General features: G+C 44.3%; 1 protein-coding gene across 1 annotated transcript in view; it reads left to right on the top strand.

Annotated features, from left to right (window-relative positions):
- Positions 1–19,459, top strand: part of LOC134956772 (uncharacterized) — an 80,139-nt gene extending 60,680 nt beyond the window's left edge. Inside the window, exons 15-16 of the mRNA XM_063938734.1 lie at positions 17,159–17,245; positions 19,286–19,459. Of these exons, the coding sequence (XP_063794804.1) occupies positions 17,159–17,227 (69 nt within the window). The 3' untranslated portion in view covers positions 17,228–17,245; positions 19,286–19,459. The remainder of the gene's footprint in view (positions 1–17,158; positions 17,246–19,285) is intronic.
- Positions 19,460–19,940: the final 481 nt, after the last annotated feature.

Here is a 19,940-nt window from a genome sequence, read left to right as displayed (position 1 = left end):
GGGATTCCTCCGATGCATCCTTGCGTGTAACGCCTACTGCTGCTGGCGCTGCTGTTGTTGCCGCTGGGAGTCGATGGTCATCCCAGAGGGGAAGTCGTAAGCCCACTTGTACTACTTCCAGTAAGCAATTGACTGTTCAACAGTCCTTTGCGAGGAAGATGAAATATCACAGCAGTCATCCTACTGCAAAGCGGATAACTGAGTCCTTGACAACTATGTTGGTGTTAGACGTGCGTCCGGTATCCGCCGTTAGTTCACAGGGAACTAGACAATTTATTGAGGCAGTGTGCCCCCGTTACCAAATACCATCTAGGTTCCACTTCTCTAGGCAGGCGATACCGAGAATGTACACGGACGTCAGAAAAAGACTCACCAGTGTCCTAAAAAATGCAGTTGTACCCAATGTCCACTTAACCACGGACATGTGGACAAGTGGAGCAGGGCAGGGTCAGGACTATATGACTGTGACAGCCCACTGGGTAGATGTATGGACTCCCGCCGCAAGAACAGCAGCGGCGGCACCAGTAGCAGCATCTCGCAAACGCCAACTCTTTCCTAGGCAGGCTACGCTTTGTATCACCGCTTTCCAGAATACGCACACAGCTGAAAACCTCTTACGGCAACTGAGGAAGATCATCGCGGAATGGCTTACCCCAATTGGACTCTCCTGTGGATTTGTGGCATCGGACAACGCCAGCAATATTGTGTGTGCATTAAATATGGGCAAATTCCAGCACGTCCCATGTTTTGCACATACCTTGAATTTGGTGGTGCAGAATTTTTTAAAAAACGACAGGGGCGTGCAAGAGATGCTGTCGGTGGCCAGAAAAATTGCGGGACACTTTCGGCGTACAGGCACCACGTACAGAAGACTGGAGCACCACCAACAACTACTGAACCTGCCCTGCCATCATCTGAAGCAAGAAGTGGTAACGAGGTGGAATTCAACCCTCTATATGCTTCAGAGGTTGGAGGAGCAGCAAAAGGCCATTCAAGCCTATACAATTGAGCACGATATAGTAGGTGGAATGCACCTGTCTCAAGTGCAGTGGAGAATGATTTCAACGTTGTGCAAGGTTCTGATGCCCTTTGAACTTGCCACACGTGAAGTCAGTTCAGACACTGCCAGCCTGAGTCAGGTCATTCCCCTCATCAGGCTTTTGCAGAAGAAGCTGGAGGCATTGAAGAAGGAGCTAAAAGGGAGCGATTCCGCTAGGCATGTGGGACTTGTGGATGCAGCCCTTAATTCGCTTAACAAGGATTCACGGGTGGTCAATCTGTTGAAATCAGAGCACTACATTTTGGCCACCGTGCTCGATCCTAGATTTAAAGCCTACCTTGGATCTCTCTTTCCGGCAGACACAGGTCTGCTGGGGTTGAAAGACCTGCTGGTGACAAAATTGTCAAGTCAAGCGGAACGCGACCTGTCAACATCTCCTCCTTCACATTCTCCCGCAACTGGGGGTGCGAGGAAAAGGCTCAGAATTCCGAGCCCACCCGCTGGCGGTGATGCAGGGCAGTCTGGAGCGACTGCTGATGCTGACATCTGGTCCGGACTGAAGGACCTGACAACGATTACGGACATGTCGTCTACTGTCACTGCATATGATTCTCTCAACATTGATAGAATGGTGGAGGATTATATGAGTGACCGCATCCAAGTAGGCACGTCACACAGTCCGTACTTATACTGGCAGGAAAAAGAGGCAATTTGGAGGCCCTTGCACAAACTGGCTTTATTCTACCTAAGTTGCCCTCCCACAAGTGTGTACTCCGAAAGAGTGTTTAGTGCCGCCGCTCACCTTGTCAGCAATCGGCGTACGAGGTTACATCCAGAAAATGTGGAGAAGATGATGTTCATTAAAATGAATTATAATCAATTCCTCCGCGGAGACATTGACCAGCAGCAATTGCCTCCACAAAGTACACAGGGAGCTGAGATGGTGGATTCCAGTGGGGACGAATTGATAATCTGTGAGGAGGGGGATGTACACGGTGATATATCGGAGGGTGAAGATGAGGTGGACATCTTGCCTCTGTAGAGCCAGTTTGTGCAAGGAGAGATTAATTGCTTCTTTTTTGGGGGGGGTCCAAACCAACCCGTCATATCAGTCACAGTCGTGTGGCAGACCCTGTCACTGAAATGATGGGTTGGTTAAAGTGTGCATGTCCTGTTTTGTTTATACAACATAAGGGTGGGTGGGAGGGCCCAAGGACAATTCCATCTTGCACCTCTTTTTTCTTTTCTTTTTCTTTGCATCATGTGCTGATTGGGGAGGGTTTTTTGGAAGGGACATCCTGCGTGACACTGCAGTGCCACTCCTAGATGGGCCCGGTGTTTGTGTCGGCCACTAGGGTCGCTAATCTTACTCACACAGTCAGCTACCTCATTGCGCCTCTTTTTTTCTTTGCGTCATGTGCTGTTTGGGGAGGGTTTTTTGGAAGGGACATCCTGCGTGACACTGCAGTGCCACTCCTAGATGGGCCCGGTGTTTGTGTCGGCCACTAGGGTCGCTAATCTTACTCACACAGCTACCTCATTGCGCCTCTTTTTTTCTTTGCGTCATGTGCTGTTTGGGGAGGGTTTTTTGGAAGGGACATCCTGCGTGACACTGCAGTGCCACTCCTAGATGGGCCCGGTGTTTGTGTCGGCCACTAGGGTCGCTTATCTTACTCACACAGCGACCTCGGTGCAAATTTTAGGACTAAAAATAATATTGTGAGGTGTGAGGTAATCAGAATAGACTGAAAATGAGTGTAAATTATGGTTTTTGAGGTTAATAATACTTTGGGATCAAAATGACCCCCAAATTCTATGATTTAAGCTGTTTTTTAGTGTTTTTTGAAAAAAACACCCGAATCCAAAACACACCCGAATCCGACAAAAAAAATTCGGTGAGGTTTTGCCAAAACGCGTTCGAACCCAAAACACGGCCGCGGAACCGAACCCAAAACCAAAACACAAAACCCGAAAAATTTCAGGCGCTCATCTCTACGTTCTACGTATAATTTTTGCTTACGGAATGGATGATGCAACATGTGTCTTGGATAAGTTTTGAAAATGATGATTCTGACAAAGTTACTTTATTTATCTAGGACTATCCCTATCTTAAGGGGGGAACATACGGAGAGATCCGTGTTTAAAATCTAAGCAAGCTGACTAGAATGCTTAGATTTTAAGCACGGATCTGCAGTGTGCATGCCCCCCAGCATGTGAAGTGAGCGAACCCCCGTCCGTCCCCCCTCTCGCTCAGCACATCGCACTGTGCTGAGCGGGTGGAGAGATGTGTGCTGAGCGGTCTGTGTTAAGATCGCTCAGCACACATCTCTCTCGTCAATACCCCCCTTTACTCCCTAATCACTTACTATATACTTTAATTCTCTTTTTATTAAATACTTGGTTATTATTCGCACCCTACAGGCGCTCTTCACACCATCGCAAGGGGACGCCCCCTTATCCCTTGCATGCCCTTAGGGCGTGCAATATTTTTATTGCTGCAGGTGGGGCAGGGGAGGGTGCAGGGGAGCCGGAGGTGGGAGAGGGACGGGTGTACACACATATAAATACACACACATATATATATATATACACACACACGTACATTAATTATATAGATGCACATGGTAATGACAGATGACAGACAGGGGGTGTGCAGTTTAATATAGTGCCATAAGGCATTAGCCGCTGAAGTGTGGCAATGAAGAGAGCAATGTGAGCGAGGAGTACGGGGAGCCGTGTCCTCTCGATCCCAGTGATCGCTGCTATGTTAGTGCTGCTGGTGCTGCCGCTGGGCCGCTCCCCCCTCCATGGCTGGAGCTGCTGTCTGGCCCCCAGGCTGCTGAGAGGCTGTTATCTTGTGGCTAATGCCTGAGCCTGCCATGGGGAGGAGAGACCGGTGCTGGATTTCCGAGAAGTCCCCGGGCCTGCGGGATGGCAGCCGGAGTCCAGCACTCACATGGCCCGCTTCCTGCACCGCAGCCCCGGCCAGCCACGCTCCTGAGCCGCATGCCCAGAACATAATACAGGAGGGGCCGGCTCTGGTCGAATAAGGCCAGTGACCTTTCCTCCAGCACGAGGCTGGGAGAGGACGATCCAGCTAACACACCGCTGTCTGTGCTGGTGAGAATTCTACTTATACCCATCAGCAGTGCCGTAACTATACATTTTACCACTGTGTGCAAGAACCAGCATCAGCGCCCCCCTGCATATGTAAAACAGGGCCAGTGAGGGTTAAAAATATAGGGATGTGGCTTTATGGGGAAGGGGCGTGGCCACAAAATAATACCAATTCATATTACGCTGCACAGCAGTCCCCATTATTCAAATGACGTCGCACAGTAGCGCCATCTACACACATTACACCAGGTAGAGTCCCCTTTTACATATACCTCCGGGTAGAGTCTGTCACACATTGTGCCAGGTAGAGCCCCTTTTACACATTATGGCAGGTAGAGTCCCTGTCACACATTATGCCAGGTAGAGCCAGTCACACATTATGCCAGGTAGAGCCCCTTTTACACATTACTCCAGGTAGAGCCCCTATCACACATATTACACCAGGTAGATCCCCCTTTTACACGTTACGTCAGGCAGTGTCTCCTTTTACAGATTACAGAAGGTAGAGTCACAAAAGAGAGAGGGAGGGAGAGATAGGGTAGAAAGGAAAGAAAGGTGGCAGGTAGAGAGACAGAGAGAGTGGTAGGGAGGAGAGAGAGAGAGAGAGACTAACACATACGCAGCAGTACCTATGTGATGATTGCGCAGGCCAGAGCCGTAACTACGTGTGTGCCAAGGGGGCTTGGCACAAAGCGCAGTTGCCCTGGGGGCGCACGGCCAGCGGCATGTAATGAGTCAAATTGACTCATTACATGCCGCCTCTAAGTCTCTGCGCCGTGCGCCGCGCTGTGAAGCTAGAAGACATCAGCGCCAGAGGCAGCGGAGAAGGAGGAGGGAGGGGGAGCAGGGAGCCGCAGCAGCGCTATGTTATTGGTAGTAAGCGCCGCTGCAGCATCCCCCTCTCCTTCCGTATTGGCTACCCGGCAGCCAATACAGAAGGAGAGGGGGATGCTGCAGCGGCGCTTACTACCAATAACATAGCGCTGCTGCGGCTCCCTGCTCCCCCTCCCTCCTCCTCCTTCTCATCTCACTGCCTGCACCGAGGGAGCAGCACGAGGAGCCTGTCAGCGGGGAGAAGGTAAGTATACCCCCCCCCCTCTCTCTCTCTCTCTCTCTCTCTATCTCTCTCTCTCTCTCTCTCTGTCTCTCTCTCTCTGTCTCTCTCTCGGACACCGCCTGCCGCAATGTGTAAAAAATGGGACTGGCTGCCGCAATGTGTAAAATGGGACTGGCTGCCGCAATGTGTAAAAAATGGGACTGGCTGCCGCAATGTGTAAAAAATGGGACTGGCTGCCGCAATGTGTAAAAAATGGGACTGGCTGCCGCAATGTGTAAAAAAGGGGGATGGCTGCCGCAATGTGTAAAATGGGACTGGCTGCCGCAATGTGTAAAATGGGACTGGCTGCCGCAATGTGTAAAAAATGGGGACTGGCTGCCGCAATGTGTAAAATGGGTTCCTGGCTGCCGCAATGTGTAAAATGGGGCTGGCTGCCGCAATGTGTAAAAAGGGTCTATCTGCCGCAATGTGTAAAAAGGGGGACTGGCTGCCGTAATGTGTAAAAAGGGGGACTGGCTGCCGCAATGTGTATAAAGGGGGACACCGTCTGCCGTAATGTGTAAAAACGGGGACGCTGTCTGCTGTAATTGTAAAAAAGGGACGCTGTCTGCCGCAATGTGTAAAAAGAAGGACCGGCTGCCGCAATGTGTTAAAAGGGAGACTGGCTGCTGTAATGTGTAAAAAGGGGGACTGGCTGCCGCAATGTGTAAAAAGGGTCTATCTGCCGCAATGTATAAAAAGGGGGACTGGCTGCCGCAATGTGTAAAAAAAGGGTCTATCTGCCACAATGTGTAAAAAGGGGGCCTGGCTGCCGCAATGTGTAAGAATGGGCCCTGGCTGCCGCAATGTGTAAAAAGGGAGACTGGCTGCCGCAATGTGTAAAAAGGGGGACTGGCTGCCGCAATGTGTAAAAAGGGGGACACTGTCTGCTGTAATGTATAAAAGGGGCTCTACCTGGTGTAGTGGCGCTACTGTGCAGCGTAATTTGAATAATGTAGACTACTGTGCACCGTAGTATGAATTGCTATTATTTTGTGGCCACGCCCCTTCCCCGTGAAGCCACGCCCCTATAATTTTTTTGCACGCCTCCGGCGCGCACTGCCCCTATCTTACATGGGGTGGGGGGCGCCACTGTCGTTTCTTGCACACAGCGCTAAAATGCCTAGTTACGGCACTGGCGCAGGCAGCTAGAATATATATCAGCGGGCACCTGCTGTGCGTCCGGCAGACAAGCCGGGCACAATGTTACTTTATATGTTATAGTGGGCAGAGCTGCAGCTGTCGGTGGCCAATCGGGTTGGATGCAGATGGTGTGTAGCACCATCAGCCCACAGGTAGTTAAGGTCCTGTGCAGACTGTCCCCTTTCCCTACACATGCACTGAATGCAAATTGCTCCCTCCCTCACACACACACTTAAGCCCAGTACTCACGGGCCGATCAAGGAGAGATGCGTGCTGAGCGAACCGCTCAGCACACATCTCTCCTGCCGCTCAGCACAGCGCGATCTGTGCTGAGCGTGCGGGGGGAGACGGGGGGGCCGCTCACTTCACCCAGCGGGTGAAGTGAGCGACCCGCTAGATTGGCCTGCATGCAGGCCAATCTAGCAGCGGCGATAGCGATGTGCGGGGCCGCGCATCGCTATCGCCGAGGGGGCTACACACGGAGCGATCCTGCCGATATTCTAAGCAATCTAGTCAGATTGCTTAGAATATCGCTCCGTGAGTACCCCCCTTTAGACTGCACATCACACAAACACAAAAAGAGGAAAAGGGATCTGTTTCCGGTGCACTATAGATTTAAAATATGACTTTTAGTCAGTTATTAAAATAAATTGTGTTTATTATTTCATCTGAAATCTTGCAATCGCATACAATTCATCTGTTAGATTTCAGATGAAATAATAAACATAATTTATTTTAATAACTGATTAAAAGTTATGTTTTAAATCTATAGTGCACCGGAAACAGATCCTCCTCCTTTTGTGTTTTTTCTCAACAATTACATGATCTGTGGTAGCAACCCCAACAACGGATATCAAATGTTATAAACAATTGACATTAGGGGTTTTAAATACTCAAATACATAACAAAGAAACATAGAGACAGTGAGGGTCATTCCGAGTTGATCGCTAGCTGCCGTTGTTCGCAGCGATCAGGCTAAAAATCTGCATTTCTGCAATGCGCAATACGCGTCGTACAGGTACAATGAGCATCGTGGGTTTGCACAGTCTAAAGAACATTCCTGTTGCACGGCTGAACGCAGGAAGATTGACATGAAGTGGGCGTTTCTGGGTGTCAACTGACCGTTTTCAGTGAGTGTTTGGAAAAACACAGGCGTGGCTGGGCGTTCGCTGGGCGGGTGTGTGACGTCAAAAGCCGTCCCTCCGTCATTAGAATCAAAGCACACAAGGAATAACTACAGGACTGGTCTTGTTTTGCACAAAAAGATTTTGCAGGCGCTCTGCTGCACAAGCGTTCGGACATCTGCAAAGCAAAAATACACTCCCCAGTGGGCGGCGACAATGCGTTTGCACAGCTGCTAAAAACTGCTAGTGAACGATCAACTCGAAATGACCTCCATTGTTTCCTGTGCAACAACAATCCCTTCCCCTTTTCCTTTCAGCACATCACACAAACACACATGGACTGCAGAATGCCCCCCCCCCACACACACACACACACACACAGATTTGTGGTCTTATCCTCTAGCTTGTGTCCTTGCCCAGATGGGAGCGTGGACTGATCATGATGAACCTAAATTTTGGGAGTACCTGGAGCAAGGATTATTATCCCAATTCCCTTTGGATGATGTGCTGTGGGTTCCAGCAACTGAAGGGAAATGTGGCCATTGGGTCCAGTGTGGTACAATCCACGTGCAGGGCGTGGCTAGAACTTGTATCCAAAATGACTGAGGTCTCCCTCCCTTCCACTGACCTTTCACTAAGGGGTCTGGCCTGTCATACTGGATCTTCTGTTTGACACATGGATGTCCAGAGGGGTGGTGTCTCCGTGAGGTGACCGTGGCGGGCCCTTTACTGCCTTTTAATCAAATACAATCACAATTCTCCTTGTCTCATAAGGACTTTTACAAATTTCTCCAATTAAGAAATTGGTTGTCAGGACCCACACGGTCTCCCGGTGGAGTATCCACCATACCTAAATATGTGCATGATTTACTTATTAAAAAGGATAGTAGGGGGTGTATCACGCGGTGGTATAATCTTGCGACTGGATCTCAATCCCTCAAGAAATTCATGTCCCAGGTTGATTGGGAAGCTGATTTAGCCTGTACTATTTCAGATGAGGACTGGAAATCAATATTTCAAACCAGTTTTGACTGTGGAGATGCTTGTCCCATGCTGAATTATTTTACAAACTTCTTACCTGTTTATATTTAACACCTGCACGCCTACACGCCATGCAACCCTCTATCTCCAACCTATGTTGGCGAAATTGTGGCAATGTGTGAACGTTAACTTGTTACATATTTCTTGGTCATGCCCCACAATTACTAGCCTATGGAACTTGGTGTTTACACTTATCTCAAGAGTCCTAGGATTTCCGGTATCCCCTCATCCGAAGTTAGCTCTGCGCCATGTATATTTTGGTGACCTTTACGCCGAACGACTGATACATAATGGGCCATACACAGTACTTATTGCAGCAAAACTTCTGTTAGCCCATCACTGGCATACACAAACTGTCCCCACTATTGAAGCTATCGGAAATATGACCCAATCCCATTATGAGTTTGAAACAGCAGGGGCTACTTATTACTCTTCAGCCACTTGTCACTGGCTGCGCTGGTTCCTGTGGAGCAATTATTGGTTAATGAGAGCCCCTGGGCTGGCCGGTAGACCGTTCTCACTGGATATGAACCAGTAATTGTATATTCTTCTGTGCATGCATATGATCAAGCCGGTAACTTGACATTTTCTTCTTCTACTATATTATTATATCATTATATTACTATGTACATTGATTCGTATGTATTTCCATGTGATTTTTATCTTGGACCTAGATGCATTTTGTATGCTCTTTGCTCATTTGTGTGTACCGTCAACCCCTTCCCCCTGTCTCCACTTTTTTTCTGTACCTGCCTATATCCATTACTATTAAAACTCAATATAAATATGGTATGAAAAAAAATACATTTAAAGACAAAAGGTAAATTGAACTAAATAAAAATAAATGAATATGTTGTAGTGGAAGGTAACTGTATTGCCCTCCCTTTTCTTAAATGTTGGTACTGGTACCAACAGCACCCTGCCCTATTTCCAAAACATTAATTCTCAAATTACAATCCTACTTATTATCGGAGATGTAACCTGCACTCATTGGCAAAAAATTAGAATTACAGTAGGAATAGTATGAAGTTCTAGAGATGTGCTGTGGACACTTTTCAGGTTTTGCGTTTTGGTTTTGCGTTTTGGTTTTGGATCTGGATCTCCATTCGTGTTTTGGATCTGGATTGGTTTTGCCAAAACCACCCTTTTGGATTTTGGTTTTGGATCTAAATGTTTTTTTTAAAAAGATACATAAAAACAGCTAAAATCACAGAGTTTGGGGGTAATTGTGATCCTACGGTATTATTAATCTCAATAACATTCATTTCTACTCATTTCCAGTCTATTCTGAACACCTCACAATATAGGCCCTCATTCCGAGTTGTTCGCTCGGTATTTTTCATCGCATCGCAGTGAAAATCCGCTTAGTACGCATGCGCAAAGTTCGCACTGCGACTGCGCCAAGTAACTTTACTATGAAGAAAGTATTTTTACTCACGGCTTTTTCTTCGCTCCGGCGAACGTAATGTGATTGACAGGAAATGGGTGTTACTGGGCGGAAACACGGCGTTTCAGGGGCGTGTGGCTGAAAACGCTACCGTTTCCGGAAAAAACGCAGGAGTGGCCGGAGAAACGGTGGGAGTGCCTGGGCGAACGCTGGGTGTGTTTGTGACGTCAACCAGGAACGACAAGCACTGAAATGATCGCACAGGCAGAGTAAGTCTGGAGCTACTCTGAAACTGCTAAGTAGTTAGTAATCGCATTATTGCGAATACATCGGTCGCAATTTTAAGAAGCTAAGATTCACTCCCAGTAGGCGGCGGCTTAGCGTGTGTAACTCTGCTAAATTCGCCTTGCGACCGATCAACTCGGAATGAGGGCCATTGTTTTTAGGCCAAAAGGTTGCACCGAGGTAGCTGGATGACTAAGCTAAGTGACACAAGTAGGCGGCAAAAACACCATGCCCATCTAGGAGTGGCACTGCATTGCAGACAGTATAGCAGTTTTACAAACTAGGCCCCAAAGAGCACATATTGCAAAGATAAAAAAGAGGCGCACTATGGAATTGTCCTTGGCCCTCCCACCCACCCTTATGTTATTTAAACAGGACATGCACAGTTTAATAAACCCATCATTTCAGAAAACAGGTGGTCCCCCTGGAAAAAGCTCATCAAATGCTCCAAATCATAGATAGCTAAAAACATACCACCTACATATTTGATGACTTTTCACATTATGAGAAGAGGCAAGGATCAAGGTTGGATATTTTCCCCTCCATGCAGTCTGGAGACTTATTTTGTTAAAATCTCGTGGGTTTCTTTTTATCAATTTTTTATTGCATTTTTATTTACATATTTTGTGGCAGATGCCTTATTTTTGTTTTTCACAGCTCCCAGTTACACGCATGTGAGCATACCTGTGTGTCCCAGTTACACGCATGTGAGCAAACCTGTCTGTCTTCTTATTTTTTTCATATTTAATTTTTAAATAAAGCAGCCTTAGAAGTTTTAGCAGCCCCTCCTGAGCCCCCACAGCAGCCCCAGATGGGACAAGTTGAGTTCGGGTGGGTTCAGTACAGTACTAAGGAGGACTGTGCAGTGAATTTTTTGCTATTGAGCCCGTGCCTAGTGGATCTTACCACTCAACAGTCAAAAATCATTTCATACTATAAGCAGGACTGTGGGAGGAACAATGCTAACCTCTGTGCCCACAGCATGCCACAGTCTGGCAAGCGAGACATCTTCCTGGCTGTAAGCCACCATGAGATTCCATACTGGGCCTTATTCAGTAACTGTTTGTGCCTCACAGCAGCTCCTGGCCCATCTAGTGCTGCAGTGCAATGGAAAGCTGATGCAATGCAGGATCACTGAAATTCTGTTTAACACCGCAAGGTCTTGCGACAGCCCTATGCAGCCCATAGGAAAAGAACCCTGTACAACAAATGCACATCCTGTAAATAAATAATCCCAAAATGTGGAACATTAATAATAAATCAAAATTAAGGTTGACTAATGGAGCCATTCATTTGAGTGAATCCCTAACATGAAATAATTGATAAGAACCTCTCTCTAATACTCCAGCTGAAAATCTCTCTTCTACCTCTCCTGCAGTTGCGCTGGATTATGATTCTGTCTCTTCTGAGATTGACTGATTTTGGCCACAAATGTGGTCTCATTGGGAAACACTTCATCAAAATTGCAATTTCCATTACCACCTTTGTGGCTATGTTTTCAAAAATATGTTTGTGTTGTTTAAGCTTGTTTCATATGTGTTCTAGGCTTTCATTTAAACCAAGTACAGCAGCACCACTAGAATTATACGGCAGCACATCTGTATTTATACAGCATAGGAAGCACACTTTTACAAACATCAATTATATCGACAGGGTGTGCCACACAACTGTGGCTGAAATGATTGGTTTGTTTGGGGCCCCAACAAAAAAGAAGCAATTAATCTCTCCTTGTGCAAACTGGCTCTACAGTGGCAATATGTCATCCTCATCCTCAGATTCCCCCTTTCAGTGTTTACATCCTCACAGAGAAATAATATTCAAACATACCACATCATTTAGGTGTCAGTGGACTGCTTATGCTATTACCCAAAGTTTCTGAACTTGACAATGACTTATGATGAATGCACTACAGGTATCGTATAAGGAAGGATGTTCCTAAGTGGTTAACGTCCTTACCCCTACTTATTATGGATTGACAAAGGCAATCAATGGCGTGACACCTGTGGAGAAATAATTCCACACCAAAGGGGTGGCTTTTTTTGGTATTTTGCCCAGGCATGACAATGGACTTTTTCATCCCATGGCCAACAACTGTCTCCACTGGTGCCTTATTCACACAAACCACATCACCATCAGAATCCTCATTGTCAACTTCCTCCTCAGCGCCAGCTACACTAATATCCTCCTCATCCTGGTGTACTTCTACAGTGACAGCCTCAATATCAATATCAGCAACTGGACTGGAGGTGCTCCTCCCAGTACTTGCAGAGGGCGTGCAAATGGTGGTAGGAGCCTCCTCTTCCCATACAGTGTTGTGAAGACCAGGCCTAGATATCGCAGCCATGGACAGTACCAGCACCCCTGTATTTTCACAACACCCCTGTAATTTTACAGCTCAAAAGGCAAGGCCAGTGTACATTTACTTTCACTGTACCCCTGTATTTTACAGCATGCAGGTGCAGTGTACTTTTATTTTAACAGCCGCACCCCAGTATTTTTACAGTATACAGGACCAGTGTACTTTTATTGTAACAGCAGCACCCCTGAATTTTTAAAGCATACAGGACAAGTGTACTTTTATTTTAACAGCACCACCCCGTATTTTTACAGCATACAGGGCCAGTGTACTTTTATTTTAATAGCAACACCCCTGTATTTTTACTACAGCACACAGAACCAGTGTACTTTTATTTTAACAGCAGCACCCCTGTATTTTTACAGTATATAGGACCAGTGTACTTTCATTAAAACAGCAGCAACCCTGTATTTTACAGCATACAGGATCAATGTACTTTTATTTTAACAGCAGCACCCTGTATTTTCACAGCATACAGGGCCAGTGTACTTTCATTTTAACAGCAGCACCCCTGTATTTTTACTACAGCATACAGGACCAGTGTACTTTTATTTTAACAGCAGCACCCCTGTATTTTGAAAGCATACAGAACCAGTGTACTTTTATTTTAACAGCATCACTCCTGTATTTTTACTACAGCATATAGGACCAGTGTACTTTTATTATAACAGCAGCACCCCTGTATTTTTAAAGCATACAGGACCAGTGTACTTTTATTTTAACAGCATCACACCTGTATTTTTACTACAGCATACAGGACCAGTGTAATATTATTTCAACAGCAGCACCCCTAAATCTTTAGTAAAGCATACAGGACCAGTGTATGTTTATTTTAACAGCAGCAACCCTGTGTTTTTACAGCATACAGGACTAGTGTACTTTTATTGTAACAGCAGCACCCCTGAATTTTTAAAGCATACAGGACAAGTGTACTTTTATTTTAACAGCACCACCCTGTATTTTTACAGCATACAGGGCCAGTGAACTTTTATTTTAACAGCAACACCCCTGTATTTTTACAGTATATAGGACCAGTGTACTTTCATTAAAACAGCAGCGCCCCTGTATTTCACAGCATACAGGACCAGTGTACTTTTATTTTAACAGCAGCACCCTGTATTTTCACAGCATACAGGGCCAGTGTACTTTCATTTTAACAGCAGCACCCCTGTATTTTTACTACAGCATACAGGACCAGTGTACTTTTATTTTAACAGCAGCACCCCTGTATTTTGAAAGCATACAGGACCAGTGTACTTTTATTTTAACAACATCACCCCTGTATCTTTCAGCATACAGAACCAGTGTACTTTTATTTTAACAGCATCACTCCTGTATTTTTACTACAGCATACAGGACCAGTGTACTTTTATTATAACAGCAGCACCCCTGTATTTTTAAAACATACAGGACCAGTGTACTTTTATTTTAACAGCATCACACCTGTATTTTTACTACAGCATACAGGACCAGTGTAATTTTGTTTCAACAGCAGCACCCCTAAATCTTTAGTAAAGCATACAGGACCAGTGTATGTTTATTTTAACAGCAGCAACCCTGTATTTTTACAGCACACAGGACCAGTGTACTTTTATTGTAACAGCAGCACCCCTGAATTTTTAAAGCATACAGGACAAGTGTACTTTTATTTTAACAGCACCACCCTGTATTTTTAAAGCATACAGGGCCAGTGTACTTTTATTTTAACAGCAACACCCCTATATTTTTACTGCAGCACACAGAACCAGTGTACTTTTATTTTAACAGCAGCATCCCTGTATTTTTACAGTATACAGGACCAGTGTACTGTTATTTTAACAGCCGTACCCCTGTATTTTTACAACATACAGGACCAGTGTACTTTCATTTTAACAGCAGAACCCCTGTATTTTACATCATACAGGACCAGTGTACTTTTATTTTAACAGCAGCAACCCTGTATTTTTACAGCATACAGGGCCAGTGTACTTTCATTTTAACAGCAGCACCCCTGTATTTTTACTACAGCATACAGGACCAGTGTACTTTTATTTTAACAGCAGCACCCCTGTATTTTGAAAGCATACAGGACCAGTGTACTTTTATTTTAACAACATCACCCCTGTATCTTTCAGCATACAGAGCCAGTGTACTTTTATTTTAACAGCATCACTCCTGTATTTTTACTACAGCATACAGGACCAGTGTACTTTTATTATAACAGCAGCACCCCTGTATTTTTAAAGCATACAGGACCAGTGTACTTTTATTTTAACTGCATCACCCCTGTGTTTTTACTACAGCATACAGGAACAGTGTAATTTTATTTCAACAGCAGCACCCCTATATTTTTAGTACAGCATACAGGACCAGTGTATGTTTATTTTAACAGCAGCACCCCTGTGTTTTTACAGCATACAGGACCCATGTACATTTATTTTCACAGCAGCACCCCAGATTATTTACAGCATACAAGACAAGGCCAGTGTACATTTATTTTCACTGCACCCCAGAATTTGTACAGCATACAAGAAAGGGCCAGTGTACATTTATTTTCACTGCACCCCAGAATTTCTACAGCATACAAGACAGGGCCAGTGTACATTTATTTTAACTGCACCCCAGAATTTGTACAACATAAAAGACAGGGTCAGTGTACATGTATTTACACTGTATCCCTGAATTTTTACAGGCAACACCCCTGTGTTTTCACTGCATACAGGAGGACAGTGCCCCTGCCTCCTGTACAACACAGTGACAGCCAGGACAACAACACCCATGTACAGCTGCAGCACCCATAACAGCACATGAAACACCAGTGACAGCCAGGACAGCACCCCTAACAGCACATTGACACCACAGTGACAGGAACTGGAACAGCACCCCTACAGAGAACACACTGACCCTACCCGATGCCACCACCCACAGAGAGAGACAGAGGTCTGTCTCCCTCACTCTCCAAGTCCAGAGTTAAAATGGCAGTGACGTGCAGCTGTTTATATGGAATCCAAAAGAGTCCGACAGTTGGATGATGATGTTTTGCCTTGTTTTGGTTTCCGAGTCCAGTGGGAAGTTCCAAGCTGGGCTCGGATTCTGGCTTGGAATGTGATGTTTGGGGGGGTTCGGTTCTCTGAGAACTGAACCCGCTCATCTCTAGTATTATTAACTACTCTGAGATCATGGGCTCAGTGAATCTGATTTGAAACTAAAAGAATATAACTAGGTGATGATCATCTGCCTTAGTGATACTAGCCCAGAGCAGTAAGAGTTCATTTACCGGAGTCAGAATGATATACCGGTGGCCTGGATGGCGTCTGTCAGTATACCATCAGCAGCATCCCAGCCACCAGTATGCCGGCATCGAGGCGAGTTATAGAAAGCTCCTTACGGGCTCGCTGCACTCACCGTGATGCAGGCAAGATGGCTCGCTGCGCTCGCCACAGGTTATGTTCTCCCTCTATTGATGTTGTGGACACCCATAGAGGGAGAATAGCCTGTGCTGCCAGGATTCCGGCATCGGCATTTCACTGCTTGTCAGGATTCCAGTATCTGTATTGTGATTGCCGGGATCCCGACTGGCGGTATGTTAACCGCTTCCCCATTTACCACTTCACTGAACCAGTCTCTGTAGACACTTGAGACAGTTTACCCAGATTTCAGCTATTCAAAACTTATTTCAAAATATTTTTTTCTAAAGTATAAAAACATTAAATATGAAAAAATAATATAGTCTAAGAATACAGCGTTTTTTAAGTGATTTTGATCAGTTTTTGCCATCCTGAAATGGAGGTATTGTAACATAACAAGTATTGTGGTGGTACACATAAACATCTGTACCATCTGTAGGGGTTTTCACCAGCAGCAACCCTTTTCTCTATAGTGTAAAGGAAAATTAAAAAAAACCTACCACCAGCAAAAACACCTGCATTTGCAGATAATAGAACATTTCACTCTTTGATAAATCTGTGCAAACAGTGTTTTTTTTTATTTGTATGAGATTACAATCCACTGGATTGGGGATTCCTGTTACACAGGAAATGCCCCTCTTTTACCTGTGCGATATGTGGGATTCACAAAGGAGTACATGGTTTTACTAATGGGACAGCTAAACCATGGCTGTTCTGGTAATTATGGTGATATTTATTAAGAACACAATCCTTTCTTTCATCATTGAAACTTTTTCCATGTTTACAAAGCATTGTTGATTTTGCTGTTTATAGAAATATTCTATCTTTATAGACTTTTCATTTTTATTCAGTTATAATATATATTGATTAAATGTAAAATTAATTTTAAATGTATACAATTATTCTGGTTACAGAATTATCAATACAATAATGTAATATAGCAAACAGATTTACTGAGATCATTTCTATTAAATAAAAGAGCTACTGTATGAAAACAAAATTGGGGAGTTTGGCGAAGCAAGTTAACTAATTTATTGAGTAAGCAAATGTTTTATGATGCCAAGGGTCCCATGTTTAATAAAAGCTCAACATTTTAACTTATGTTTTAATTAAGGGTTTGCTACTTATTTTTGAAATATCAATGAATATTGGCCAAATACAGTATATTATGGCAGTTGTCAATAATAATAATAATAAATGTAATTTTATTTATTCATAACCAGGCAAAAGCTATTGATGACCTTCTTGGTAAGAAGCCAGGTGGTGGAGGACTTTTGGGGAATTTATTGTGAAGAATAATACAAGTTTATGTAAGTTCCATGTTATGAAGCAAAAAAAAAAAAGGTTCCTTAAATGCAACATATTTAGGTTTGCTAGCGATTTCTAGTAAGATTTTTTTGGGATAAACTTTATTTACCGCCTTAAGGACCAAATGTATTGCACACATCAATGAACAGCCCAGCATTGTGATTTTCTACTGGAGTATTACAAGCAGATTTTTTTCTTTTTCTTTTGTGGTAGCGTATGGAGTAATAATCACATGCAAAAAATAAAAAGAGAGAGAAACATGCAAATGTACACTTTCTAAGGTGTAGATTTACTAAACTTCTAAATTTAAAAAGTGGAGTGGAGGTGTTGCCAATCAGATCGATCGCTCTCTTTCTCTCTCCCTCTCTCCATCTCACCCTCTCCCTTTGTCTCTCTCTTGCTCTCTTTCTCTCCCTCTCCTTTTCTTTTGCTCACTGCTACACATAATGGACATGGGTATATACATTTTTTGCATTAATACGAGGTACAAAAGCATAGATCTTACAGTATGCATAAAATACGTTCACTACTTATACCCCTTTCAGATTCCCAGAGCAAGTTTGCAACCGGGAATTTGTACACGGGTGCTTCCCAGATGCAACCTGGCTTGAGACCCCTTTCAGACTTGCGGCCCCACCCGGCATATTGCTGGGTTTGTGAGGTCACTGCTGGCACTACAGGAGGCAGCACTTGGAGATGATTATTTCCAAGAGTCGCCTCCTCCTATGCAGAGAACAGGTGTTAGGTCACCTTGACCCGGCTTACCCGTTCACACTGCACTGCATCCGGGTCGGTTCCTGCTTCTACCCAGGTCACGACCTGGGATGAAATGCCGGGACGCTTTACCTGGGATATTCCTTCAAGACCCTTTCAGACTAAGCAAAGTCCCTGGTTAATGCGCATTCACATGCAATAACCCAGGAAGTTTATACAAGTCTAAAAGGGGTATAAATGGTTGCAGAGTGTATCTATTTACGGTGCTGCAAAATAATCTAATGAACATTTAGTTTATAATGATGCTTATATGAACGTACCCAAAACATCCCTTTAAGGATCATTGGGAAACCTCAGTCTAATTAAGTTGTGGGGAAATAAATGACTCATATGGCAAATAAAAAGACACCAGATTATGTTGTACCAGAATCATACATTGTACCCTCAAATTGCAGAGATAAATACCATAACATAAACCGTAGTTTGAATTATAAAAGCTGGTATCCGATTTGTTGCAATGGGTTATCGCTCCAGTGTGTCCTGTTTTAGATTTGCTTGTTAATGGATTTTAAATAAAGCATTATACGATGTTAGCACTCTGATAAAATTAGTGATGGGCGGATTCGGTTTTACTCGGTTTTACTCGGTTCTCAAAACCGAATCTTATTGACTCACTGATGTCACGTGTTTTGGATAGCCAATAAGATTCGGTTTTGAGAACCGAGTAAAACCGAGTAAAACCGAATCCGCTCATCACTAGATAAAATAGAGGCTTAAAACCTTGCAATTTCAGAGGGGTGTACTACGTTTTAACGATGCTCGGGATCCCAGCGCCCAGCATACTAGCACTGGGATCCCAACCGCCGGAATGCCGGCAGCATGGCGAGCGCAAAAGAACCCCTTGTGGGCATGGTGGCGTGCTACGCGCATCACGCTATTTATTCTCTCTCCAGGGGTGTCGTGGACGCCACAAGGGGGAGAATAGTTGTCAGTATGCTGGCTGACGGAATCCCGGCGCTGGTATGCTGAGCGATGGGATCCCAACTGCCGACATATCGAATGTCTCCCATTTTAGAGGTCTTTTGATTCCCATGCTTGTTCATACATCTAACATATTTTCCTTTATATACAATTAAAGCCACAGAGCCAAATCTGTCATTCAGCCTTTCAACAATGTCAGAAATGTGGTTATAGAAGCTGCCCGCTTTGTGACAAAAGGACCAAATTACCTCTTTGGCTCACACCAGTTTACAAAGCTCCCACAATACTTGATTATTGAGTATTATCTCATTGAGTACTCAGTTTAATAACAATTTTATCTTTTACAGATTCACCGACTGTCAACAATGAAATTCGTCAACTTCTAATGAAATCAATAATTGCCAAGAAATCTTTTTTTCAGTGTCAAGGAAATTTACATTTATTATCTCTCTGTATTACATTATAATCAAAATCTGCATTCACTCTTCTATTCCTGAGATGAATACCTAATAAATTCATTGCAAACCAATATAAAGTATGTGAGATTATATTCTTTCAAAGAATTGTCCAGTGAAGAAGTAAATGATGGGACTGAGCAATGGCTGGATGGGAATTGTTGGTAAATATGCTGCAGGTTCGATGAAGGGTCGGATGTAGTAACATCCGAATTCAGCGGCTGTGCATGATTCTTGGTGAGCACAGACATTTTTTAAAAGGACAATCACTTACAAGGCATGGTTGTGCCTTGCAAGTGATTGCTCCTTTAAAAAAAAGTCTGAATTCAGCAGGCATCCCACTCTTGTCTACCTCCCCAAGAGTAAACTTGAAAAACTGCGATGACCTTTACAGAAAAGCAGTGATGGCAGATTTTTGTAAAAAAGAATATGTTATAGGATAGTTAGAAACTTATATAAATACAGTTTACATAACGCTGTGTGTTCTATAAATATAATAGAAGCACATTCTATTGATAAATCTGGCCTAAAGCAGCACCTGAATATA

The sequence above is a fragment of the Pseudophryne corroboree genome, chromosome 9 (assembly GCF_028390025.1).
Source record: "Pseudophryne corroboree isolate aPseCor3 chromosome 9, aPseCor3.hap2, whole genome shotgun sequence".
NCBI classification, from domain to species: domain Eukaryota; kingdom Metazoa; phylum Chordata; class Amphibia; order Anura; family Myobatrachidae; genus Pseudophryne; species Pseudophryne corroboree.
Note: the sequence above shows the minus strand (reverse complement) of the source record. Positions and strands in the feature narration are given on the sequence as shown.